The sequence below is a fragment of the Dermochelys coriacea genome, chromosome 9 (assembly GCF_009764565.3).
Source record: "Dermochelys coriacea isolate rDerCor1 chromosome 9, rDerCor1.pri.v4, whole genome shotgun sequence".
Taxonomy (NCBI): Eukaryota; Metazoa; Chordata; order Testudines; family Dermochelyidae; genus Dermochelys; species Dermochelys coriacea.
In genome coordinates this window covers 54,617,374-54,637,810 of record NC_050076.1, presented here as the reverse complement: position 1 = coordinate 54,637,810, position 20,437 = coordinate 54,617,374, and the positions used below count along the sequence as shown (strand labels likewise).

General features: G+C 43.0%; 1 protein-coding gene across 4 annotated transcripts in view; it reads right to left on the bottom strand.

The window, feature by feature from the left end:
• Positions 1-16,280, bottom strand: part of RYK (receptor like tyrosine kinase) — a 149,621-nt gene extending 133,341 nt beyond the window's left edge. For 3 of the 4 annotated variants that reach the window (XM_038416807.2, XM_043492673.1, XM_043492674.1), the window contains exon 1: positions 15,782-16,280. In XM_038416807.2, the coding sequence (XP_038272735.1) occupies positions 15,782-16,046 (265 nt within the window). In that variant the 5' untranslated portion in view covers positions 16,047-16,280. The remainder of the gene's footprint in view (positions 1-15,781) is intronic. The other variant, XM_038416806.2, reaches the window with a different exon arrangement.
• Between the last annotated feature and the right edge of the window lie 4,157 nt (positions 16,281-20,437).

Below are 20,437 nucleotides of genomic sequence, written 5' to 3'. Positions count from 1 at the left end.
GCCCAGTCTAAGCAGCGTTGTGTCCATCTTTCACAACTGTGCAGCAGTACAGAGAGAATACAGCTTGAATAGATCCAGAACTTAGTTGTCATGCCAAGATGATGCTGACTCCATATTCGCTGTAAACAACCCATGGCAGACTCTTTGATGCCAATCCAGTGAAGAACCTCCATATGAGAATTGGAGAAACGGTGAGTATAGAACCCAAATAGCAAAAGCTGCAGACCGCTTAGACAGTTTCATTATTCAAAGAGATTGGAGTCACGGGTGGACTGGATTCTACGTTTTGCAGCTTTGTCTTTAATCACAAAACACGGAGATCAACCTTGACTGACTCCTCCTCCATTTGGTGGATTGCCTCGCACAACCTGTTATGGCTCTGTACTAGAAGAACAATGTCATCAGCATAGTCAAGATCTGAGAGAGAGATCACCGACTTTAATGCCTATGGACTTGAGGGAATGCTGCTTTATGAAATCCACTGCCCAACAAAAGACTGCAGAGGCCAAGACACAGTCCTACCTGACACCAGATACTAATTTAAAATGTGCCGACATCCGATTCTTAAGACGTACACGGGCAGCAGTCCATAATACAGCTCGCTAATCGAGTCCAACAGAGTGGTTGGGATGTATGCCCTTTAAGGCCTTCCATAGCGTGACTTAGTCAACTGAATCAAACGCAGCCTTAAGATAGACATACATTACATACAGGGGCTTCTTGAACTTGCCGTGTCTCTCCATCAACAAGTGGAGGTCCAAAATGGCATCTAATCAGGACCTGTTCCTCGTAAAGTCTGACTGGTGGTGGGCGTTGCTTCTACTGTAGCAGGGGCTCCAAATGCACAAACAAAACATACGCAAACACCTTCCCTGGCAGAAACAACAAGGTGATTGACCTGTAGCTCTTACATTTGCTGCACGGTCCCTTACCCTTATAAAGTGAGATCACAATACCATTCTTGGTTTGTAAGGTTCCAGTTCTCCACACCAGACAAAAAAATACCCAAAAGTGATTTCACTACAGGGTCAATAGTGCATTTCAGCAGCTCCAGGGGTATGTCATCAGTGCTGGCTGCACATCCGTTTTTCAATTTGCAAATGGTTCGCTTCACTTCATCCAATGTTGGTGTGTCAGTACAAGTGTCTTATTGCACATCTTAAACATCGGCACAATCACCTCACTGTCATAATAGTCCACTGGGAGCCCTGCCAATCAACTCCTCCCCATTCCTCCCAGAACCTCCTATACACTGTGAAAGAGCTGACTGTGGTGGGCAGGAGGCACTGGGAGGGAGGGTGAGTTGATTGGCAGGGCCCCCGTTGGACAGGAGGCGCTGGGGAGAGGAGGGAGCTGGCTGCTGGTGAGTACTAAGCACCTGATAATTTTTTTCCATAGGTGCCACAGAGTCGGCGCCTATGGCTTAGGTTCTTGAAAATTTCACCTTCAACTCACAGAATTATTAATGTGATAAAACATACCTTTCACACCTCTGTAGTTGGTTTTGAAAGATTCTTTATAACTATAAGTACTAATAACGTTTAAAGTTATAATTTAAAATCTGCAGAACTGATACAAGTCTGTTTACTTGCTTGGGCAAGCTTCTTACTTACACTGGGAAGTAAATTGTTCAAGCTCTGTGGTTCCTTTTCATTAGGAATCATACTACGGGTATGTCTACAGTGCAATCAGACACCTGCAGCTGGCCTGTGCCAGCTGATTCCAGCTAAAGGGCTGTTTAATTGTGGTGTAGACATTTGAGCTCGGGCTGGAGCCTGATACCTGACAAAAGCGGAGGGTCCCAGGGCTCAGGCTCCAGCCCAAGCCTAAATGTCTACACCACAATTAAAAAGCCCCAAGGCCAAGCCCCAGTCAGCAAGCACAGGCCAGCCATGGGTTTTTAATTGCAGTGTAGACATATTTTAAGATACCACCAACCTATTTGATATAAGCCACAGAACAAATGTCAGATCGGAACTCTAAGGTTCTAATGTACCAACACCTCTGAAATGTTATGGCTGTCCTTTAAAAAATTTACAACTGAACATGGACTTAATTCAGCTTTAAAAACTACTATGCAGAAAAAAATGCTGCTTTCCTTTTATTTTTGTATTCATTTACGTTTAGCTCATACTGTACTTATTTCCCTCTTTTTTTGGTATCTCCTGTTGCCTGAATTGTGTACTTCCGGTTCCAAATGAGGTTTGTGGCTGACTGGTCAGTGCGTAACTCTGGTGTTCATAACTCTGAGGTTCTACTGTAATTGCTTTTAGTTACCAACGTTCTGGCAAATTTCACTACTGCTCTTCAGAATTCCAAGAGCAGCAGTTAACCTGTCAGTGTCATCTTTCTGAGCCTACACACATCAAACCCAATGCCTCTGCTGCTGCTCTCAACTGTTCCAAGCAACAAAGGGGAATTAATATTCTGGTTGCTTATGCAGCACTGAACAGTAAGAGCAAAACTAGCAGAGAAATTGTAAAAGATCAAGTCAGTTTTAGGCTGTTACTGCTTGGGAAATCTATGGCCAATAGCAAAGACAGGAACTGGAGTTATTCACAAGAGAACAGGACAGAGAATTTGAGGCTGGAAAGGGACACAGTATTTGGAGGTTTCCATCACCTCACCCACTACATCAAAGCCAAGAATCAACGAGAAAGAGTGCTTGCATGCATATTTACATGTGCCTAACCTGCTGGTTTTATTATTGTAGTTCATAGTGACTAATGATGAAATCACCAAACACAAGGCGGCACTAGTTGATTAAAAATATAATGACCCACTTTCTTAGCAACACAGGCCACTGTAAGCACATCACCCTGATACTCCATTACATACTGAATACAAAATCAAGACTTAAAGTTCCAATTTTGATATTCAAATTCTTCCAAGGTACTTGAGGGACAGTCTCTGCCACCATGACATTCATGGTCACTATGTTGCACTGCAACATCAAAATTATCCACCTCAGGGGTAAGACACTAAGCTCCTTGGCAGCTGGCTCATGACAAACTTGATCCATGGCAGCAAAGGCGATACCGCCAAGCAAAACCAGATGTGAGACAATACATTCTTCTGCAGAGAGCTGAGGGGCGCAGGTTTTTGTTTTTATTCAGCCAGCTGGCTTAGTCCTCAATCATACAGATCTCAGGTTTTTCAAGCCCTAGGTATATCCACATTAGAAGAGCCGCAAATGGCATTGTCACTGTGCAGTTTTCACCTCTGCAGAGACTGCATCACATCTAAAATGGATCCTTCGATATTAACATTAAAGCATATTTGCAAGGCAACCTAACTTTCTGCTGCCCATAGTGATTGACTCCAGGGCTGTCAGATCAGATAGCTTTCACTAGGAAAATAAAACTAAAAAAAGCCTAGAGTGAACATCTAGCAATTTCAGATTTCAATACCACACAAGTTGGATTAGGGCACAAACCAGGCAGCAGAGACTGGCCATTTCACTTTAGTAATATCAAAGAGCTATTAGAAAATGCCTCATCCAGAAAGACCTGATGATAAAGAAATGTTCCAATTCCCCCATCTCATCAGCCCTTCTGGCTGAAGTCATGTTAGCCAAAGAGTGTCTTTCAAAGAAATCATAATTCAGTTGCTGCCAGTGGAAACAATCTACATTTCACATGCTGTTCCACAAACTATTTAAACTTCAGTGCTTTCAAGAGTATATGAATTCTGTTGGTCTATAAATCTTATAGATACAACAGTGGTAATTGGTTATACAGCTATAGATATTTCCTAGGAAATCTGTGTATCCACACACTATTCAAACTTTACAAGTGTAATATAAGGCATAGAATGTTTTAAAGTAGCTCTGGAAAAAGGAAAAACCCTCCAAATCAAGTTTTATCACAATGTAAAATTATTACTGCAAACTTCTGTATAATTTTGATGCTAGCTACAGTAGTAGTAAATCAGAACACCCAAGCTCAGTGAAAAAGAGTCTAAAAAGAAAACAGATTGCTTAACTGTACGATTCAAGTAAATTGTTGCAACCTGTTGCAAGACTGTGAAAACACGGATGTGTCTTCACATGACCTATTCTGAAGTCTCAAATTTTAAAAGCAAATTTACACAAATGTAATTAGTCCACAATACTATTAAACTGTTTAATAGTCATTATTTAGCATCATTAGCCTAATCAGATTCCTGGGCCATGTCCCAACAAGACAATTATTCTAATTAGCATATCCAATTAAGTACATTATACTGTAATATTTTATTTAAGGTCACCACCAAAAAATTCTCACTCGAGTTTCAAACTTTCAGCATAGAACAGAATTTGTTAAGATATTTTGAGAATTAGCCTCTTTGTATCACCAGGTAGTACTTACCTGGAACCTCTTCCAGTTCCTTTTGAAAAGGAGTACTTGTGGCACCTTAGAGACTAACAAATTTATTAGAGCATAAGCTTTCGTGAGCTACAGCTCACTTCATCGAATGCATCCGATGAAGTGAGCTGTAGCTCACGAAAGCTTATGCTCTAATAAATTTGTTAGTCTCTAAGGTCCACAAGTACTCCTTTTCTTTTTGCGAATACAGACTAACACGGCTGCTACTCTGAAAAAAGTTCCTTTTGAGGAACAGATTAAAATAACCTGTGCCAACATCTTTCCACCTCTGCAAAGTATGTGGATCATAACAAAAGAACATACACATATTGCACTCAAAAAATGTTATGTTTTGAATGCTTGATTTTGCTATCATAAATTAGAAAATGCACAATTAATACTGTCCATGGACATGAACATGTTGTGAACACAGTGCTTAAGAGCACACAGAGATCCAAGGTTCTTGAAGGTACTTGGTATACCTCAAACACCTTATTCTCCAGGAGATGTATACAGTTGATCCTAATGTACTTACATGAAGTGCCTTCTGCACAGGCTTTCTATCCCAGGAAGGTCAAATCCATGGTCATTACGGTTTGTTCTGGTAGAATCTGAACATCCAATCTTAATCAGGGTAGATTTGATTTAAATCACTAGTCAGGAAGACTCGATTTAATCATGGAGTTCTACATAAAAGTGCATTCTTGTTGGTTATAACTTTAATAGTTATTCTTCACAACTCAGACAGATGAAGGTTTCATTTTTAAAGTGATTTATTTTGAAAACTTTTCAGATTAGTTTTACAGCTATATCAGAAAATGAATGGATTGTTTGGTTATTTACTATTATTTGGTTATTACCAAAGATAACTGAAGCAGATATTTATGAAGTCATTGGGAGATGAACTATCATTAATATTTGGAGGATTTTCTTGCATGCTGTATTAGGAGGAGATCACCACGAGACAGACATTTAAATGGTTTTATTTAACTAAAACAATGACGTGATGTATTCTGGATTTTATTCTTCAAAAGCAAATACATAATATTTTAACAAAACAAGCATATGAATTTTTTAATTTAGTTAAACATTCACTTTTAAAATCAGGTTTGTTTTTGTTAAAATTGTTTTTAACTAAAATAACTGAATGAAATTTTTTTAAAAAATTAAATCGACTATGTCAGCCGGGTCAACATGAGAAACTTAAAATATTGGCTTCTGCAGCTAAGGCATCTTCACCTTCTTTTTCCTGTCTGTTCATAATCGGGGGGGGAGGGAAGCTTTCCTGCCTTTTCAGGTCCCAAACAATTTCTCAGTTTGGAATGAATTAGTCCAAAGGAAGAAAATATTCTTTCTACACTGGCAGAAGAAGCTACTGCTGTGAAAAGTGAGATCATCACTTCAACAGTCTCTGAATCCAAGTGCTTAAGTGACTTCCACCAGTTCACTATTTATGACTTTCTTTAAAACATCATCAGCAAACTATATTTCTTGAATGGTTCACCCTTAGCTCTGAGGTTTATTATAGTTGTCATTATGGAGGGATGGATTGCTGGATGTCCATGTCATAACCAACTCCTCTTCTTTGGCAGTTAAGGTTTGATCCTGATACCGAGTATTCAGAATACTTGCAAGAAAATGAGCTGGAGACAATGCTTGTACCATTCATTTTTTAAATCATAAGCATTAAACTCTGCCATTGCATATTTCTCGTTTTAAGATCTCACTCAGTTCCTTCCAAATGTCAACAGCGTCAGCAATAAAACAGTGATTTCCCTGCATTTTCTTCAAGGCTACAGAAATAGGCTTCAGGGACTCAGCATGTGTCCAACATTTCTCTTAAGCCCAATGTTGAGAACTTTGTGACAGTGTCATCTATTTTTTCCACAATTTTGTTCACAAACGGTCATCAGATTAGGCCAGTTCTTGATATAGTGCTCAAAACAGTCCACTACGGAGATCCATCGCACATCTTGTGGGAGAGTTAGCTTGGTTCCTCACACTTTTTTCAGGGCAACTGCTACAAAGTGGTTGTTGCAGAAGTACTTTGCAATTTCAACAACATTAGCCTTTATTTCTGGAACACTGAAGTCTTTGGCTAGGAGGTGCATCAAATGAGCACTGCAACCATGTTATTAGCTTGGGACTCTCTTCACTTTCTAAATAATTTCTTCTCATCTTGAATACATTTGCAGCATTGTCTGTGACCAAGCTGCATACCAGACATTTGAATTTTTTCCCCCCCACAGTTTGTTATATCTTTTACTGCTACCTCTTGTAAGTATTCTGCTGTGTGTGCATTTCCTGATGCATCAATTGTTTCTGTAAGGAAGACATTCCCTTCTTCATTTGTCACACAAGCATATAAAACAGGATCATTGTGGACGTTGCTCCACCCATCAAGACTCAGGTTAACAATTTCACTCCCTAGAGCTTTTGCACACTGCTCAATTTCTCTTTCATATAATTTAGCCAGCAATTTGCCTGCGACATCTGCTCTGTTGGGTGGACTGTATCCTTGTCTTAATGACTGAACCGTTAATGAAGTGTGTGTTCTCAATCATACAGAAAGGAGAGTTTGTTGCATAAACAAACTGGGCAATTTTTTCATCAGTTACCTCTTCTTGTAATCTGCTGGTTCTTACTGCAAATTTATTGACGGTTGTTTCTGGATGATGGAGATTTTTTTTTTTTTCTTTTTGCTACAGGTGATATACTGTGGCTATACGATATACATAATGTGACTGAAATACTATCATTGGGAGGTAACTCTGAAACTATAGAAAATGATGGTGATCTTGAAGGTGAATAGTCTTCAGAATCCTGTATGTTGAGGATGGATTCTCCTAAACAAAATAAGTCAATGCAGTTATTTAATTATTACCACTATACTGTTCATTTCATATTACTCATTGCATTCCCTGACACTCAGTACTACTTTAAAGGTGAAAATGTAAAAGGAAGATCTGCCTATTTCAGCTATTTATTTTTTCATCACAACCACACCTAAAATGATAGCACAATAGAGTAACAACTATATTTTTTTGCTCAAACATGAAAATTCAAGAATAGTTCAGAAGGAAGACTGGCAGTCCTTAAGAAAGGAGTATGAAATAAAAAAGTTGACGAGCCTGAAGATCCTGCATGTTCAGACATGTTCCTTTCATCATCTTCAACGCAGCTTCCTACTGAGAAGGAACACTTCTCATCATGTTGTTTCATTTGGGCAACCAGGCCATACATTTCTTTGTTGCACTGTTTGCATTTTGCACGCATGCCTGTCTTACCCAGTTTGGGAATATTTTAAATGAAGTTCCTCTACCTGTGGGTTTCTCTTACAGCCTGCTGCCATTATAGGTTTTCCCTTCTAGTGAGAGAATGATATGGCAGATCTCAAATCAATGAAGGCTATACTTCAAGACCTCAAGACTTCTGGAATATGTTGGTCATACAGATTCACTTTTATTTCTACTGCCTGCCTCTCCCTTCTCACGTTTATCTCCAGACTTCTTCTCCTTGTCCAGATCTATTCTGCCCCCCAACAGTCTTCTATTCATTGAACTTTTTGAAACTTTGCACTTTTAGAGGGAGAGATAAGGGATTGACTCTGTGTACACAAATTTGCAGAGGGACAATGGAGTTGAGGTCTTATGTCTCACCTCTATTATTTATTTTAAAACATTTTTTCTATTAACAAGCATGTTATCTCTGGAGACACAAATCCACAATCTGAGAACTGCAAAACTATGCATCTCTGATGGTATCTTCTAGACTGAGCACTGAGTCCCATTGGGTGGATAGAAAGATTAACCTAAATAATCTACACAGAAGCCCTTGGAATCCCACAAAACTGGGTCTCTAATCCATGAACTATTGGAACTCATTACAAAACTTTTCTTAAACATTACATGAATATATTGTCTCATACTATAGAATTAGAATTTATAATCCCTATTCCATGGTGGGATATCTTTGAGCTGTAATGTATCTTAATTAAAACTACCTTTAGATCGGATTTTTTTTTGATAAAATGCTTTTAAGGAAAAAAGCAATTTAAATAAAAAAATCCTAATTTTTTTTTTAAAAAATAATTGATTTTTAATCCACCCTACTGTTGACACAGTCTACATGGTGGTCTAAAATCCACATCCCTGAGTGACACAGTTATAGCGATATAGGTCTGCAGTGTAGACCTGGCCTCAGTCTCAACTAGAAAGTCACAAAATTAAACTGGTATTCAGTCTCACTTCATATGAATAGGCCCATACGTACTGCTGAAGTTTTCCTAACAAAAGGACAGCAACATGAAGCTCAGAGGTTGAATTAAATGTAGTAAAGAAAGCACTACAGATTAAACGTATCAGGTAAAAGTTATGACCTTTAACGGTAACTTCTAAGTTTAATCACTGCATTTTAACATGAATACATCTTGAATTTAGGACAGAATCGGTCATACTTCTGCCCCAAAAGAATTTTTATCACAGGCCAGACCTTCCAAAAAAATAGTCCAACAAGCCACAATCTAATTTCACATGACTAACTACTAAGAGAAATACTGTATGCCAAAAAGCATAAGGTTAACTAAAAGAATCAAAACAGGTCGAGAGCGAGAGAGAGACTTAAAGGGATAACATGAAAAAAGGCTATTTTAAAACATTCTAGTCTGGAATCAAATATTTCCAAATCTCTCAACAAATCTATTTTTCAGTAAGCTGCTTACTGGTTTTAGAGAAATACGTAAAAATTTTAAATGACAAAATTACAGGTTTGAGAGTCGTGGCCGTGTTAGTCTATATCAGCAAAAAGAACGAGAAGTACTTGTGGCACCTTAGAGACTAACAAATTTATTTGAGCATAAGCTTTCATGGGCTAAAACACACTTCATCGGCACTGCATGCATCCGACAAAGTGGGTTTTAGCCCACGAAGGCTTATGCTCAAATAAATTTGTCAGTCTCTAAGGTGCCACAAGTACTCCTCGTTCTTTAAACGAAATTACAGTTAAGAACACCAATTTCATAATTAAGCAAATGTGCAAACAAAAAACAGAAGACTGGAATCTCAAGACAAGTGTTACATACAAACTAAATTAAATAGTTATTAAAGCTGCAAAGTCAAGCACTCAAAAGTTAAGAAATGCCAGACTTAAGACTGTTTGTGCAACCTTAATTCTGCCCCCTTGAGTATATGAATTATGACATCGTCTTTAATTCCGTGATCACATATTTTTCTACAGGTCCCCAGTCTCATTCACTGCACAAGATAAAACTGTTTTGGCAGAGTGCATAAAAACCATGATTTTTTTTTAATTAGAAAATGGACTTTTTAGTTAAAGCTAAATTTAGTTAAAACTAAAATTTAGTTAAATTTTTATTTAAATTAAATGGATTTATTTTAAAAACTATTTAAATTTGAAATTGTGAAAACCTATGTTAAGGCCTACACTTATGACAACTACTGAAAAGAAAGCTTGTGCTCAAATAAATGTGTTAGTCTCTAAGGCGCCACAAGTTCTCCTTTTCTTTTTGCGGATACAGACTAACGGCTGCTACTCTGAAACCTGACAACTATTAAAGTCATTTTTAAAGAACCTTTAAAAATATTAAGCAGTACATGCTTGCTGTCAAGTTTTAAAGAAATCCAAACCACTGGACTAGTGGAAAGGATTGGCTATGCACCTAGAACCAGACTTTGGTCTGTTCTACAGTACAGACTTATGTCAGTATAACTATGTCGTTCAGGGGTATGAAAAAATCTACACAGCAAATCAACAAAGTTATACGAACCTAACCCCCCCCCCATGTAGACAGTGCTTCTCCCGTAGACACAACTATCATCTCATGGGGAGGTGAATTAACGGCACAGAGTGTCTACATTAAAGCACTACAGTGGTGCAGCTGTGTCAATGCAGCATTTTAAGTGTAGACCTGCCCTTTGTTGAAGTGCTAACTAGCTTTTGACAGCAGTAGCCTCTTCTGTAGGTAAAGAGAATATTTTCTTCATTTTGCTTTATTCAACTAGTTCAAAGTTCAGAAACCAATTAGGAGTTGAAACAGCAAGAAAGTTTGAGAACTAGAAGATGAGATCCACTAGTTCTAAAATCTTAAACACGAGGTTACCAGAATCAATCAGTTCAATTCACTAACTACAGATAACATTTCTAATAAAATATATTACCTCACTCACTGCATTTGTGCTAAATAAAATCTGTTTTAAATAAAAAACGTTTTGATAAAATGTTGATAAACTTTTGTATGTATCCATCACATTTAAGGGAATTTTATTTAACAGAAATAATTTTAAAATGCTGTTTTTATGCAATTAAGCTTTATTTGGATGAAATTCAATTGACACAAACAACAAGTAAAAAAACTAATCTAGTAAATAACACGCATCATTCACCATTTCTAACATAATAAAAATGTAAAAATTAATAACCTGAATAAATTTAATATTTACAATTGCTCAAATAAATGTGTATGTATATAAACATACATACACAGTATAGCCTCTTGATTAGCAAAAATCAGCACCAGTTTAGTGTAAATGCTATAGTTAGTCTCAAATCAACAAGTTCTAATCGTTACCAGCCAATGAGAACCACATTTTCTTTCAGAAAGTATTTTGTTTTTGCATGTGTACTTTTTAGTTAAAATTGATTATTTAAATCAATGCACCCTGTTCTCTGGGGATGAATCAGGGTTCACTGAATTCGTTGTATTGTAGGAGGGGTATTGTCTGCAGGACCCATTTAATTTGTTTCAGAAACTGGAGAGTGTGGAGCAAATGAGGCAAGGGATTGCATGAAGAGAAAGGATGGTCTGGCGGTTAATGCAATTAAATGCTGCCCTGGGAATTTGGATTCTATCCCTGCCTCTGCCACAAGGTTCCTATATGATGGGCAAATCACTCGAACCAAACATTTTTTTTTAAATAAATACTTTTTGCACGCTACCAGTCATGTAAAAATCTTATTTTAACTATAAGTGTCGGTTAATATGACAATTCAGGCACCGCAACACTGAACATCTAAGAAGTCACTAATTTTGTTCACGTTCTTTACATTTTAAAAACAAATACATCTGTTCCTTCCAATATTCTTCTGTAGGAAAGATATGATTAAGGCTATGTGTACACTGTGCACCTTACAACAACATGGCTGTGCTGCTGCAGCTGCACTGTTGTAAGGTAAGCAGCATAGCCAATCTGTCCCAGCGACAAAATAAAACCTCCTCCAACGAGAGGTGGTAGCTTTGTCGCTGGAAGCATGGCTCTCGCTGACAAAGCGCTGTCCACTCTGGCGCTTTTTGTCATTAAAACTTCTGTCATTCAGGGGGGTGTTTTTTCACACCCCCGAGCAACAAAAGTTTTAACAAAAGTGCTAGTGTAGACAAAGTCTAATTGTGACAGGTTTAGGTATACTACGTACTTTACATTAGCCAAAATCTCAGCTGTACATGCCATAATTTCATTTTAGAAGTAAGCGACATCAAGAGAAATAACTACATTACTTAGTAACCGTCTTTAAAATGACAAACTGTTTACACAATATCTAACTCCAAACACATAAAATAAGCTTTCTGGAACTAGAGGAAACTCTACCAGAGAGCAAAATGAACGAGGAGTACTTGTGGCACCTTAGAGACTAACAAATTTATTTGAGCATAAGCTTTCATGGGCTAAAACCCACTTCATCGGATGCATGCAGTGGAAAATACAGTAGAAAGATCTGTGTGTGTGTGTGTGTGTGTACACATACACCTAACGTGAAAAATGGATGTTGCCATACCCACTATAACGAGAGTAATCAGTTAAGGTGAGCTACTATCAGCAGGAGGAAAAAAAACGCCCCTCCTTTTGTAGTGATAATCAGAATGGCCCATTTCCAACAGCTGATAAAAAGGTGTGAGTAACAGCAGGGGGAAAAAATAAGCATGGGGAAATAGTTTTACTTTGCATAATGACCCATCCACTCCCAGTCTTTATTCAAGCCTAATTTAATGGTGTCCAGTTTGCAAATTAATTCCAATTCAGCAGTTACTCATTGGAGTCTGTTTTTGAAGGTTTTTTTTGTTGAAGAATTGCCACTTTTAGGTCTGTAATCGAGTGACCAGAGAGATTGAAGTGTTCTCCAACTGGTTTTTGAATGTTATAATTCTTGACATCTGATTTGTGTCCATTCATTCTTTTACGTAGAGACTGTCCAGTTTGGCCAATGTACATGGCAGAGGGGCATTGCTGGCACATGATGGCATCTCTCACATTGGTAGATGTGCAGGTGAATGAGCCTCTGATACTGTGGCTGATATGATTAGGTCCTATGATGGTTTCCCCTGAATAGATATGTGGAGAGAGTTGGTAATGGGCTTTGTTGCAAGGATAGGTTCCTGGGTTAGTGGTTCTGTTGTGCGGTTGCTGGTATTTGCTTCAGGTTGGTGGGCTGTCTGTAAGCAAGGACTGGCCTGTCTCCCAAGATCTGAGAGAGTGAGGGATCATACTTCAGGACAGGTTGTAGATCCTTGATGATGCGCTGGAGAGGTTTTAGTTGGGGGCTGAAGGTGACAGATAGTGGCGTTCTGTTACTTTCTTACCAGAGAAAGAACTATCAGCATGTCTCCAGATTTATTGAAGCTGTTCAGATTTTTTGGATTCATCATATAAATTACAGAAGCAAAACAGCTAGACATCTGTCTTAAGCAGCAGTTTTCAAACTGTGGGTGGGGACCCCAACGTGGGTCACGACCCCATTTTAATGGGGTCATCAGGGCTGGCTTAGTCTTGCTGGGGCACAGGGCAGAAGACAGAGCCTCACCACTCTGGGCCAAAGCTCAAGAGCTTGAGCACTGGGCAAGGGGCTCAGGTCACAAACCCCCTGCTGGGAGCTGAAGCCCTTGGGCTTCAGCTTTGCGCACCACCCCCACCCCGAGTGGTGGGGCTTGGGCTTTGGCCCCCACACCCAGGGCAGTGTGACTCAGGTGGGCTCAGGCTTTGGTCCCCACTCCTGGGGTTATGTAGTAATTTTTGTTGTCAGAAGAGGGTCGCAAAGCAATGAAGTTTAAGAATCCCTGGCCTTGAATAATAAATTACTTAGCCATACTGGCAATATATCACTCATTAAAGATACACTTCCAGTTCTAATTTATCTATGGAGGACACCTAGATGTAGTTTCATTGGGGGGGGGTGGGTGTGAACAGAGAGAGAACTGTGTTTAGTCCATAACAGTTTGAGCAGGTTTCTAAGGACTAGTCTACACTGGCAACGCTTCAACATTCTCCCAGTGCTCTAAAAAATCCTCCATCACAAGGGGCGTGGCTCCCAGCGCCAGAGCATGTTCTACACTGGTACTTCACAGCACTGAAACTTGCTGCGCTGGAGGAGGAAGGGGGTTTCATATCCCCCGAGCGAGAAAGTTGCAGCACTGTAAATTGCCAGTGTAGACAAGCCCTAATACACATTTAAAATGCTGGACCGGGTGGGCAAACTTTTTGGCCTGAGGGCCACATCTGGGTATAGAACTTGTATGGTGGATCATGAGTGCTCACGAAACTGGGGGTTGGGGTGCGGGCTCTGGGGTGGGGCCAGAAAAGAGGGGGTGCGGGAGGGGGCTCTGGGCTGGGGTGCAGGGGAGGGGCGAGTGCTCTGGCTGGGGGTGTGGGTTCTGGGGTGGGCTGGGCTGGGCTTGGGACGAGGCATCGGGGATGCAGGAGGTTACTCTGGGCTGGAACAGAGGGCAGGAGGGGGATCAGGGCCGGGGCAGGGGGATGGGGCATGGGAGGGGGTCAGGGGTGCAGGCTCCAAGTGGCACTCACCTCAAGCAGCTCCCAGAAGCAGCGGCATGTCCCCTCTCCAGCTCCTAAGTGGAGGCACAGCCAGGTAGCTCTGTGCGCTGCCCTGTCCACACTTCCTGGCCAATGAGAGCTGCGGGGGCCGCATGCGGAGACCCCTGGCTGCCCCTACATGTAGGAGCCAGAAGGGCGACATGCTGCTGCTTCTGGGAGCTGCACAGAGCGGGGCAAATCCCCAATCCCGGTACGCGGCGGGGGCTAGAGGGCTGGATTAAAATGTCTGGAGGGCCAGATGCAGCCCCTGGGCCCTAGTTTGCCCACCCTTGTGCTAGACTCACATGTCCATGATTAGTAGGGCTTATAAGTAAGAAAAATTATACAAGGAGGCTGACAAATAAAATACACAAGTCATCTGACCCTTTTAATCCTGTATATTTAATAAAGCAGCCATACAGTAATAGGTACAACCAATGTAAAAATATTAAGACAACAAAAAACTAACTGGCGCAGCAAGCCGCAGGGACAAAAATGTTTACATAGCTATTCACCCTGAGGGCCTGTCAGCTCCAAAATTAACTATGTACTGCCCGTGCTCAATTAGTTGGAGTCATTTCTGTTTTATACCTTCTATGCAAATAATGTTTTAAAGAGGGGTTCTAAAACTGAGAGTCGGGATCACTCAAGGGGTCACGAGGTTATTTGGGAGGTTGCGAGCTGTCACCCTCCACCCCAAACCCCACTTTAACACCATTATAAATGCTGGAGGCAAATATATTAAAAAGTGTTTTTAATTCATAAGGGGAGGGGGGTCGCATTCAGAGGCTAGTGAAAGGGGTCACCAGTACACAAGTTTGAGAATCACCGTTTTAAACCCTGCACTATAAAGTGTTCTTTTTCCACTAAGCCACAGACAGGCCACGTCCTAAAAAACCCAAACCATTTTAGAAGCTTATACATTTCTTTTGTTAGGCTCCAACCATAAAATCAATCAAACCAAGGTCTGAAATGCCAAAATTTAAGAGGAGCCCTTACTAAAACCAAACCTCTACCTCACACAGAGGAACTAAAAGCATAAAAAAAAGTGGTAAAATAACTTGTGGCCTTATCAGAGGAGAACAAGTTGTATCATGGTGCAGAAATCCTCCTACTTATTTGTGCAATGATTATGAAACTGCCTGGAAGCTGGGATTCCTTTCACACATTTTCCCAATTACTGTCAGGTCTCCTCAGTGCCCTCTGAATGCCGCTCATCCCACTAATTAAGCCTTAGGCCTCAATTCCCCGCTTTGGGGCTTACGCTGCTCCAGCAACATTACACCCTGCACAGCTGAAGCTGGGAACCTTCCACCACCACAATGGGCCCTGTGCCCCTCCCAACAGCCCCTGGGCAGCTAAGCCTACGGCAACCCCTCTCGCCGGACTCCCCACACAGAGGGGCCCCAGGAGCCCCCGCCCTCGCTACACACCCGCGCACACACAGCGGCCCCCGCAAGACCCTATCTCTGCACGCACCTAACCACGCACAGGACGGGGGCCGGGGAGCCCCCACCGCTGACCTCGACACCTGCCTCCCCCTCTGCATCCGGCCAACCCCCCCTCGGCCTCCCCGAGACCGGGGCCTCCCGACCCGGCCGCCCCCGGGGCACTCACCGATCAGCCGGCGCACCTCCTCCTCGCTCATGTAGAGGCTAAGGCCGGGGCCGGCGGGGGAGCCAACGCCGAGCGGGTCGGAGCTGGGGCTCGCCTGGCTCTTCGCCCCCGCGACCAGGAGCAGCAGCAACAGCGGCGACAGGAGATGGCGACGCGGGGCCCGCCGCCGAGCCGCGGGGCTGCCGGGCAGCTCGCGGCCCCCGCCGCCCCAGGGCCGCCCCGCAGCCTCTGCCCCGCGGCCCCTGCCCCGACTGCCCGGCCCCATCGCTCCCCGGGGAGCGGACCCCGCCCGGCCCCTCACACACCGCAGCCCGCCCCGCCGCTCATGCTCGCTCTCCCGCCGGGCCGCTAGCTCCGCTCCCGCCGCAGGCCCCGCCCCCCGGGCCGGGCTGCGATCGACGCGCCGTGCGGCCCGCCACCTCCTCCGCTCCGCGCGCACCGCCCACCCGCTTCGCAAATCCCGCGCATGCGTCACAGCGCGCGGGGCATGCGCATTAGCCACGCCTCCGCCCGAGCACCCAACGGCCCGTCCCTTCTCTCTATTATCACAGGCCCCGCCCCTTCTACCATCTCTTGGCACCGCCCCCTGGCCCCTCCTCAAATGACCCCCCCATCATCCATTAATATAGTACAGCAGTTCCCAGCATTGTGCCCCAATCCGTATTCCCCCTTGCACCTCCTGCTTTCCCCCATTTAGGGTGATCAGCTGTCCGGATTTTATAGGGACAGCCCCACTATTTGGGAATTTGTCTTATACAGGTGGCTACTCCCCCCCCATGTCCTGATTTTTCACACTTGCTATCTGGTCACCCTACCTCTGTTAGCCCATACTCCATCCCCCTCACCTCTTCTCCCCACAATTCCCTTCATAATGCTTCTCCCTATCTTTCTTCTTGGCATACCATCTTCCCTTCCTGCTCAATTCCCTTTATCTTTTCCCAGGGCCACGCTAAGGCATAGGCACTATAGGCCCATGCCTAGGGTCCCAGCTCTTGGCATCATATTGTCATACCAGAATTTCAGCTTTCATTTAAAAAAAAAAAAAAAGTTTTAGCCCTTCTGGGTGGATAGAAAAAGCTTGAAAATAGGACCAAAGCGTACCTGACGCAGTCACACATATCTGCTTGATTCTGCAAAGAGAGTAGAACAATAACTCAGAGAGAGGAACTGCCCCATACATAATCCACTTAGGGTGTTAACTCTAAGACCCACTGTTCTAGAGGTGCCTGGCAGGGAACTCAGTATGGTATCGGAGAGGAGAGATGCAAGTGGCCTAGCTCAGCCCACCCCTGTGGATCGCACTGGCTGCTGTAGTCAGTACTAGGAGAGTTCCCTTTTCTACCAGCTGGGGGGGGGGGGGGGTGGAAAAGAACATCTGCTGTTTCTGTTTCCCATCACTGTCACTATGTATAAGGAGCATAGGCACAGGGTGGGGGTAAGACCATAGGACCAGGCCCTTGAGTTCTCCCTTGGCTTAGGTCAGCTTTGCCTCTTCCTTTCTTTTCCTTGGGCTATTGGCAAGTCCTGCTCTACCTCTACGAAATGGTTGGCACATCCAATTCTTGAAACACTTGTATCAAACCTTCCTTTCCCTGCATATCAGTTCTATATGAGTTCTTACACCACATTCACCACCATTGTTTCTGAGCATATGCCTGTCATACATTAAGCAAGATGACTAACAACTATCATGTGTTTGTTCTCTCATCCTCACCCCAGTGGAGAAATGCATACAGTGGAGTCTCTTGATTGATAGAGTTGTTGGTTTCTTTCATACACCCTGACCCATGGGATCTCGAATCCAGACGTGCAAGGTTCATAAGAGCAGGCATGTTCCAACCCTCCACTTAAGAGCCTGCTGGTAATAGCTTACCTGAAACCCACAGAGCCCTGTCCGTGTGACACTCTGCCCCTGAAGTCAGATTAGTGAAGTCCTAGAGCAACTGAGTGGCCTGCTGGCCCTACTCAAGCCAGCAGCAGGAGGCTGTCTGAACAACTGGGCTCTACCCTGCTCGAGCCTGTGTGCTTTGTGCTGTTGCTACCCACTACACACTCTTGCTTCCCCAGCTTGATTGCCTGGCATTCTGACCTGGCATGATTCCGCTACCTGACTTATGGCTCCTGCTCTCCAGTTTGTCTCCTGCCCCTGACCCCCTGGTACCAGACCCAGCCTCATTCTTGTTCCTGCCTTGTGGGTCTGATCTCCTGCTTCTGCCATCCCAGTATCCCGACCCATCTGACTTTTGACTCCTATCTCATGCCTGCAGACTTTGGCTCCAAGTGTGAGGCATGGCCACCCATGAGCTGGGTGTGACAGCATACATGTTGCTATGTATTTGTGTTAGAGAAAGCAAGGTCAAAGCAGTTGGAAGAGAAGATGGTGAGATTTGTGATAGCCCTTAGGCCCTGGATGACTTCATTCCACAGTCTCAGACCAGCCCCCGAGTAATTTCTGGTTTCCGCACCCGTGAGCTTTACGCTTACCATACAAAATTTCTGTCAGCTAAAGGAGAGAAGTTGTCAATCATCGTCTTCAGCCTATGGACTGAATTGACCAATTGTGGGGGTGTACTTCCAACCAAAGGAGTCTCCACTATGGCTTCAGACTCTTTCAACATGCTTTCTACTACCCACCAGCATTACCTCTGTCTTGCTCCGTTCAGTTTCAAACAATTGTTCCTCATCCAGGAGCTGATCTCATCCAAGCACTGGGCCATCATGGTAGCATTATGGTGAAAGACTGGTAGAGCTCTGTATCATCTGCATATTGATGGCACTTATGTCCATGTCATCTGATTAGTGGCTGCATGTAGATGTTGAAAAGGGCTGGAGAGAGAACTGATCATTGTGGAATCCCCAAATGAGGGCTCTGATGGTGGAGGTTCAATTTCCCATCACTACTCGCTGAGTGCATCATTGAGGAAGGATCTTAGGCATGATAGCAATATGTCGTTATCAATGGTGTGAAATGCTACAGAGAGGTCCAGGAAAATGAGAATGGAGATCTGCCCTCTCTTCACTGACAGAAATCATCCACCAGTGCCACTAAAGCAGTTGCAGTCTGGATTCAGGCCAGAATATAGAACTGAACCAGGTATAGAATATTTAGAATTAGAAGATTTAATTTCTGCCTTCAGGCCATTTCTCTGTTTTCTGAGAAACCTCCAGATCCTGTTTTAGTTCCTTCTGGGCTGCTTTAATTGCATTTTAGGCAGCTTTGATTTCTTCAGGTGACTCGGCTATTTGTTACATCTTGCTTCAACAGGATTAGATTGCTATTTCTGTCCTTAGAAACCTCACTCCTACTGCCGACACCAGCATTGCCTCTTGCCTGTATAGTGGTCACTTTTGTGAGGCCCCATTAGATGTCTTGGAGTCAGGTGTAAAGGACACCCTCATGAGGTTCTGGAGTGCTGTGGTGTACTAGTCTGTATCTTGGAATAATCCCAGGGATCAATTCTGGTTACCAAATCCAAGCCAAACATTATAAGCATGAGCTGCTGAGGCCCCAACACTGGCTAGGTTCCAATACATATTCCCTCACAGTCTAACACCACACTCCTCCCAAGATACCCTGCCTCTATGACCCCTCCTCCCAAGTGCCACAAAGGCTCACTAACCTCTCACTCTTACCAGCTGGAGAGGAAGAACACATTCACCATGCTGCCCTCTGCTCTTTGATTGGTCACACAGGTCTGGTGTAATTTGTTGTTAGGACTCATGTACATTCTCTGTTATTCTTAAACCAAGATTGACCCAAGCACACACGGGCAATTCTGGAAACCCCTGCTTAGTCACTCAGGGCAGCCACGAGACACTGTCCACACAACTGCCTTGGAACCTGGCTGCTTTACCACCAGCACTCTGGACCCAGAGATTCATCCCTAGCAGATCCATCACTTGGCCTACTGCAGACTTATGCCCACTGAGCCAATTCACCACAACATTCATTTATCATTAAGCTACAACAGTCTACTACATTGCAGTTATAATAGTAATACATTTTCTGCTTATTTCTGACCTGCCAAGAAGCATTCTGTAGCTTTCTCTCAGTTATGCACCATGGCAAACCAAGAGACCTTCATACTATTGTGTAATGGTGGATACTGATTGACTGGTGAGGATTTATAATCAGTACAAAACAGTGTGGCAAATCTTTTTAGCTCCTGAACATATCTACAGAATATAGCACATTCTACTCTTGTAATTGCTATGGTGAAGGAGGCCTTGCCCACATCCCTCTCCACAACAAACATCATATATTTAATAGCTTGAGGTATAGGGGAAAACAAAAACAGATGAAAGCTGGAAATGGAATGGAAAATTACATGCAACACTTCACTTTGGTGGATGTGGGGAGGACTGAGCAATGGTGGTTGGTGATGCATTCAGACACAGAACACAGCGAGTCTGCAAAAGAGCCCTCTATACCACAGGAGACAATTGTTCACCCACAACAGAGACAATTGTCTCACCCTTCAAAACAAAGACTGGGATGTATATCTATATTTTCAGCTCAGACATGGGCAAAAAAGAAACCTTGGACTCCAGGAACTTTCTAATGCACCTTAGTGGAGATCTATGGGCAGATAGGGTATTTGCAAGTCTAGAACTATCCAGGATGAAACAGACTCATCTATCAGCTTCAAGACTTCT